The 7,700-nt window shown below is 33.4% G+C and overlaps 2 protein-coding genes across 2 annotated transcripts; both read right to left on the reverse strand.

Moving 5' to 3' along the window:
* Window positions 1-522: 522 nt before the first annotated feature.
* LOC105204407 (ATP-dependent RNA helicase vasa) lies at window positions 523-1,801 on the reverse strand. Its single transcript, XM_026140487.2, has 3 exons — window positions 1,134-1,801; window positions 901-1,029; window positions 523-805 (listed from the first exon to the last, which is right to left on the reverse strand). The coding sequence occupies exons 2-3, from the start codon at window positions 1,008-1,010 to the stop codon at window positions 532-534; spliced, it is 384 nt and encodes a 127-aa protein (XP_025996272.2). The 5' UTR covers window positions 1,011-1,029; window positions 1,134-1,801; the 3' UTR covers window positions 523-531.
* Window positions 1,802-5,743: 3,942 nt separating this feature from the next.
* Window positions 5,744-6,886, reverse strand: LOC120357260. The gene is made up of 2 exons (XM_039447369.1): window positions 6,424-6,886; window positions 5,744-6,341 (listed from the first exon to the last, which is right to left on the reverse strand). Exons 1-2 carry the CDS (start codon window positions 6,468-6,470, stop codon window positions 5,762-5,764), a joined length of 627 nt encoding a protein of 208 aa, XP_039303303.1. The 5' UTR covers window positions 6,471-6,886; the 3' UTR covers window positions 5,744-5,761.
* Between the last annotated feature and the right edge of the window lie 814 nt (window positions 6,887-7,700).

Consider the following 7,700-nt stretch of genomic DNA (forward strand, 5'->3'; position numbering starts at 1 on the left):
TTCTATTTCACTTGATACAATCACATAGCCGAATGTGCGTGTTTGCACGGATACATGCAATTCTCGTACGTCTATATGTGTACAATCGGCGCTGGTACTCGACTGCCGCACACACGCGAAGCCGCGCACATATGTACGTGTCTCGTGGTAGCGCAGAAATCGGGAAGCAGACAGAAAGTAATTCGGCACGCTATGATCGTGCATCCTCCTCGCTTTTGACACGCGATCGAGAGAGAAACATGACACGGCGTGATATTATGGAGAAATGCGGTGTTCTATGCTCTGCGCTATGCAAGTGGGATACTACGGGATTTCGTTGCAAGCTGATTTAATTTTTAATTGCATAGAATTACGATTCTCAGTAATACATTAAAATTATATCATCACAGCAACATAGCTTTAATTCACTATGGGACTATTACTTTATAATTAATTTATGATAATTAATTAATGTTGAGACATAATTTTAATTTATTAATAAAACTCGTAAATCTTTTTAAATAATTACTTTTTCAAACAATATATTAGAAATTAATTTTTATTTTTTATATTTTGACCTTTAATTGTAAAGAAATTAAATACTGGGCCATTATGTGGGGCTCTTCGTCCGCCTTCACCTCTTCCCCATCCGCCCGCACCTCCTCTCCATCCACCCGCACCTCCTCTCCATCCGTCCGCACCTCCTCTCCATCCGCCCGCACCTCCTCTCCATCCGCCCGCATCTCCTCTCCATCCGACCGCACCTCCTCTCCACTCTCTCTGTCTCATCCACTTTCCTCTCGCCCTTGCTCTTGATGAATAATATCTATACAAAGAACGCAAAAAAAAAAACAAATCATTAGTCTATAAGATAAATATAATGTAGGATCTTTATAATTATTATTTACAATTTCAACTTACCTCTGGTTTCTTTCTTTTAAATTTCTTCCTCCTCTTTTCTTTTTTATCATTTCTTCCTCCTTCTCTTCCTCCTCCTCCTCTTCTGTATCCTCAACCTCGCTAGTTATCATACTCTCTGCATTTTGCGATCTATAAAGTTATTCGTACCATATGTTATGATATATTTTGTTACAGTAGATTTAAAACATCTAACGCTATTTTTCATACTTTAAGATATTAAAGTATGTACAAACCTTTTCTTTTTCTTGTCTCTTTCTTCCTCTTTTTTTTCATCTTTTCATTTTCTTTCTCCTTTTCTTCAAACCTTTGATTATTTTTCTTTCCTCCATCTTTCGTTCCATCTTTCATCCTCTCTACATTCCTCTTCCTATTTTCCATGTTTCTCCTCTCTCCACTTCTTCTCTCTCTACTTCTTTCTCCACTTCTCCTTCTCTCTTTACTTCTCTCTCTACTTCTTTCTCTACTTCTTTCTCTACTTTTGCTCATCTTTTTTGGCATGTCCATCTGCTTTGTGCAATGTAACACAATATATATGTAATTATATTTATATAGAAAACATACAAATATGTATATGTTTATGTTTTTGAAGTAACGCCCGTACATCATAGAGCGTTTTCATAAAAAATTAAGTTAAACAATTTTAAACCATTTTTTGAATGCTGAATAAAGTAATTATTGAGTACATCTAATCAGTGCTTTTTTTAGACGACCGCATTAAAGGTGTTTTAAACTTTCCGTCTAAATACTGATTTGATTATTTGTACTTAATAATTATTATTTTATTGAGCATTATAGAACTTTTTAACTGTATTTTTATAAAAACCAATATTTTAAACAATAAAAAAAATAGAAAATATGGCTAGTAAGAATACAGCACGGGTATAGATAAGCAATCACAATTATTAATATTATTATAAATATTTATTTATTTTAAATGACACATGCGAACGTTTCGACCGAGGGGAAATTCACAGCCGGCATTGGTGTACAAAATTTCGGCAGTGGACTGCCGAAAAAAGTAAGCAGTGACCTATAATATTGACGGCATTGTCGTCAGTGGTTGGGGAGTGGTGAGCTCACTTCAGAGTCGGTTTTTCGATCATGGGGTTGAGCACAAAAATTTTTTCTTGCATATTCCGAAAGTACATAAATAAAAGAATATTTTAAGCCTATAATCAATTTCATAATTGCTTTCTTTCTGGTAGTTTACTCTTGTACCTGAACGGTGGGGTGCTCACTTCAGGGGCGGTTTTTCGATCACGTGGTTGAGCACAAAAATCTGGTCTTGCATATTTCGAAAGCACATAAATAGGAGAATATTTTAAGCCTATAATCAGTTTCAGAATTGCTTTCTTTCTGGTACTTTACTCTTGTACCGTTAATGTGTATTCGTACTTTCGGGACGATTTTCTGGTCGAAGAGATTGAGTACGAACATTTATTTATATATCGTTGGAAAGCACATAAAAAGCACTTAATTCTAGTGTATTTATTTTTTTATTTTATTAATTATTTATATGAGTTGGTGCAGGCTTAACGTTAAGCTGGCACCCCCACCTTCAATCTCATTTTCCTGCTAAACCGCTCGAGCACAAAAATTTCAAATAGGGTACATAATTAGCACATAAAAAGCACTTAATTTTGGCATAAGTGGCGTTTCGATTTTTTGTGGTGGGGGTGCTAACTTAACAGACATTGTTATTTTTAATATTCTATTGTTTGAAGTTAGGTATACCTATGCATAAGACATCACATAATAATGTGCAGTAAAATGTATAGAATTTTTAAAGAAGAATGTTTAAAATTTATTTTGATTACAAACAAATACAATATCAAGGTCATTATTTTGATTATTTTTATTATTATTTTTAGTGTTCCATTGTTTGAAGTTATATGCATAAGACAGCACATAATAATGTGCAATTACATTAAAATGTATAGATACAGTTCGTAAATAAAATTTTTGGAAGTTTTTTGTATAATTGTGTAGAATACTTCGGGAAAGCTTTAGAATTCTTGTGCAGGCATTGGCGTATGATAATGGGCACGCGGTAGTGTTCATAATTGCATGGCATTGCCTTAATTTTAATATAGGATTGACGGCATTGTAGGCATTGACTAACAATAAGCATTGTCGGCAGTGTACAAAAATGTCGGCAGTGTTTTACAGCAATGCCAAAAATCGGCATTGGTGTAGAAAATTTTGGGTTGTGAATTCCTCCTCGGTTTCGACTGACTTTGAAGTCATCCTCTCAGCGTATGCGATAATAAAATCTTGAAAAAATGTTTGACAATTATAAGTCACAATGCAAGGAACGGTTGAGTCACCAACAGTTTGCCAAATCTGGAATGGCATTATTACTCGCATTTCTTGCTTTGTGGACTGATGAGTGCTACACATTTTTTTCAAGATTTTATTATCGAATATGCTGAAGGTGACTTCAAAGTCAGTCGAAACGTTTACATGCAGTGTCATTTAAAATAAATAAACATTTATAGTAATAATAATTATAATTGCACATCTATACGCACGCTGTACTCTCACTAACACTATTTTCTATTTATTATTGTAAAAATTTCAAGATTCCCAATTTAATTACATATTATTTCTTTCAATTATATTTGATAATTTATGGACGGTATTAAAAGAACACACACATACACACGCATGCTTACAAACAGAAAAATACTGTTTTTTCTGTACACACTTCGTCATGTATAGCTTTCTTAGATTGAAAACTTTACGATTTTTATTGAAATAACTCGAGCTTTATTTATACATATACCAAGTAATATACCAAGAAAATGTTAATTCGTTACAACATTCTTACTATGAAAACGGCTCATATGTTATGTGAACAACAATCTTCGATATAATATCCCGGGAAAACCTTTTTTATATATAATTACATTATATATAATAATCAATAAAATATTTTTCATAATTACATGTAACTGTATGTAATAATTTTTTAAAATATACAACATATATTATATTGATAAATGTGTAATGTAGATTATATATAGACAGAATTTATACATATATAATTATTGTGTTCGCGGTTACTCCGCGCCGTAACACGGTCCACCGTCTCTCTCGGTGACAACGGCACGCGGTGAAGAAAAGGTGATGTCTTGTTGTCTAATTCAAACCTTCTCCTCACCGCGCGCCATGCGTCGCCTATAGCCAGCGGCACGCGTCACGTTCATGGGCGATTACCGCTAAATAGTCTACGTGAGTCCAACCAACTTTAGCATGCAAGATAATAATTTTAACAAAATTCACAACAGAGAAAAATATATCGTATCTGCCTAACTTTAGCGCTACTGCTTTATATATATATATATATATATATATATATATATATATATATATATAAAGCAGTAGCGCTAAAGCATACGTAGATAGAAGAATAAAGCATACGTAACGTTGTGTGTACTAAGAATTGTATAATTACATATATTAATATACTTACTCGTATCAAACTGATAGCAGCTACAACAGTCGAATGTCCACTGTTGCACTAACTTGGATCGCAACTATAAACTGCACAAGATATTTGAACTGCACATCACGTTTCATACTTTGAAACGTTTGGTTCAATCGGAACAAAGAGTTTTAAAAATTGACCAATCAAAACGTTCTTGGCGTTGAGTGAACCAAGAAGTGGGCGGTTCAGATAGAAAAGGACGTACAATTTAAAGAATCGACAATCGCTAATAGTAAAACATTGTGTTATGCTTTCTCTCTCCATCGTGCGTCAAGCGAGAAAGATGCATGATTGAAGCTCGTCTCTATTTTCCTTTCCGTTCTCGGAACTCCTCTGCGCTACCAAGAGAAATATATGTATGCAGCTTTGCTACGTAAGGCATTTATATCGGTTACAAGTAGATATAAGGGGCCGGTTCTAACCCAATTTGGGGTGGGGGAAGTCACGTGACACGGGAGGAAGAGTGGGATGGGGAAGGGAGCCCCCCCCCTTATTAATTAAATTAATTAAATTTATATTAATTTTATATCAAACTATTAATTAAATTAATTATATTTATATTAATTTTATATCAAACTAATAATTAAAATAATTTTTATATCAGATTATTATTTAAAATAATTTTTTATATCAAACTAATAATTAAAATAATTTTTTTCCAAATTGTTATTTGTTAAACTAATTTTTAATAAATTAATATAAATTTTTATTATGTTTATATTAGGTTAATATTAACCTAATATCAATTTAATATAAATTTTATATTAATTTATTAAAAAATTAGTTTAGTAAATAACATAATTTGGGAATAAACGTATCACTCTCTCTCTCCCTTTCCCCTGCGCGTTCTCGCTCGCATTAAATTTATATTAATTTTATATCAAACTATTAATTAAATTAATTATATGTATATTAATTTTATATCAAACTATTAATTAAAATAATTTTTATTTTCGATTATTAATTAAAATAATTTTTTATATCAAACTAATAATTAAAATAATTTTTTTTCCAAATTGTTATTTGCTAAACTAATTTTTAATAAATTAATATAAATTTTTATTATGTTTATATTAGGTTAATATTAACCTAATATCAATTTAATATAAATTTTATATTAATTTATTAAAAAATTAGTTTAGTAAATAACATAATTTGGGAATAAACGTATCACTCTCTCTCTCCCTTTCCCCTGCGCGTTCTCACTCGCACACGTTACAGCTATTGTACATGGTTTTCTTTTTCTCTCGCCCGCACACATTGTTCTCGCTTGAATATGGTGTGACTAATGCTTTATCTTTTAAGGGACAATAGTTGAATAGGAAAGATAATATTGAAGACATCGTTACAATATTTCAATTTTTTTCTTATTTATTTGTCATGTAATGCATCATGTACAATATTATCTAAAGCGTAAGCTAACATTTCACATTCTAAAAGCGAAGTTTTATCATATTTTTCTCGCAAGAGTTTTGCCGCATCGCATTTATTATTAACATAATTTTGGCGTAAAAGGGTTACAAAATGTTTATATTTTTCGCTCACTGTATATGTATATTGATATAAAGAGTAATATATATGCTCGACGCATTGTTCGAGCTCAAACAGAAAAAGTACAGTTTTTGGTTTCAAATACATGCAAGTATCGCGTAATGTTAATTTAACAATATTTTCATTACGCAGTTTAATGAGTTGTACAATAAGATCTTGAATCGATAATGCTGAGGAAGGAGAAGTCGACTGCACGAGTCGTTCAATGTCTGCACGTTTCTGGAACAGTGCTGTCCACGTTGCATGAGCCAGAATTATTTGATTGCCTCGATTGTCACCAATAAGTATCTCCACAAACGATGTTGGTCCTACGCTGATTCTAATGTCGAGATATTTATACGCTGTGGACGTCAATGCCAATCTCCTCCCCAAAATGTGAGGCGTATACCGTGGCAATGTTCTGTAAATAAAAAAATATGGATAAGTTAGTTGCAAAAACGGAACCAAAATATAAAAAATGTATAAAAATTATAAATACTTACACTTTTTCACACATTTCGTCCTGTTGAAGCGGCACGTAGTAGTCCATCTTCTTCTCGTATATATTTTTTTCTGAAAGTTTTCAACTGTTCACTGAGCGACTGATGCGGTAGAGTTTTTCTTGCTTCCTTTTTATTATATAATCCCCTCCTTTATTTTATAATCCCCTCTTCTACTTTGTAATCCCCTCCATATATTTAATAAAATAAATTTTTTACGACACTTCTTCGTATTTAGTACAGATTATCATAATGAAGGTCCACTGATGAAGTTTCATTATGTCAGAAAGCTTGCCATGAATCACATGGTTGCGTGTATAAAGCTTTGAGATTGTATCATGATCACAGTTACTATTATAATTTGATATGTCTATAAATGTATGATAATTGTATCTACCATGTAGGGAACAGCAAAACAATCTATTCTCATCTTCGCTGTAGTCTCAGTATTCCTAATTTATAGAGCTAGCAATATCACATCGTACATTCTGGAAAATTCTTAAAGTGATATCATTCAAACGTAGAAATTTCTCATAGATATTACTTTGTTACGTCCTGCGGAGTAACAATTCTTTTCTTTCGAAGTCGATGCAGCCAAGCAACCGAAAAATTGCGAAAAGATGGCCTATCTTAATCGCGCGGATACGCTAAAATTGTCCGGTCGAGTCAATACGGTTGGTCTACCCTTGACACGTGCCGATTTTGGGCGGAAGCAAGCGTTGAAACGCGGATGATTGACCTCACCGACTCGAAACACTTGTCGCGCAATTAATAGGTAGGGCGTGGGCAATAATAAGAGACGGTACACCTGCGGATTAAAATCCCATAGGAACCATAGGCAGAATCAGGTATAAAAGGAAGGAGCTTCGGAGCTCGCGAGCACTTACTTACTTTCTTACAATCATTTACAGTCACTTACGGGCACATACCGCACCTTTTTCATTCTGATCAATCGCTCATTTTTCGCTTCGCGATTCACTCTAGTTCGATCCGGCGCACATTCCGTGACATTATATGTCCGAGTTTGTGACGTTCGGATTCGTATTCATCGTACTTAAATTCGACGCGGCATTGTGAGATCCGAACACTCTGAGTGCCAACCGTCGACCAACCGTCCGCCGTTGTAAGCTGAATCCGCTCTGCCAACCACTAAATCGTTCGCACCTTCAAAACTTCACCCAACAGTAAGTCTCAGCCGTCCATTATTTTTATTTTTTTATTTTTACTCTTCATAAGACTACCTTCTCTCTCTCATAAGATATTTGTTATATTTTTCAAAA

Source organism: Solenopsis invicta, chromosome 3, assembly GCF_016802725.1.
Source record: "Solenopsis invicta isolate M01_SB chromosome 3, UNIL_Sinv_3.0, whole genome shotgun sequence".
NCBI classification, from domain to species: Eukaryota; Metazoa; Arthropoda; class Insecta; order Hymenoptera; family Formicidae; genus Solenopsis; species Solenopsis invicta.

Excerpts from the sequence above, each read along its gene's own strand:
- LOC105204407 (XM_026140487.2), bottom strand. The coding sequence starts at position 1,010 with ATGATAACTAGCGAGGTTGAGGATACAGAAGAGGAGGAGGAGGAAGAG. Across the intron at positions 806-900 it reads TTAAAAGAAAGAAACCAGAG|ATATTATTCATCAAGAGCAA; the intron begins GTAAGTTGAAAT and ends TTCTTTGTATAG.
- LOC120357260 (XM_039447369.1), bottom strand. The coding sequence starts at position 6,470 with ATGGACTACTACGTGCCGCTTCAACAGGACGAAATGTGTGAAAAAGT. Across the intron at positions 6,342-6,423 it reads GACGAAATGTGTGAAAAAGT|AACATTGCCACGGTATACGC; the intron begins GTAAGTATTTAT and ends TTTTATTTACAG.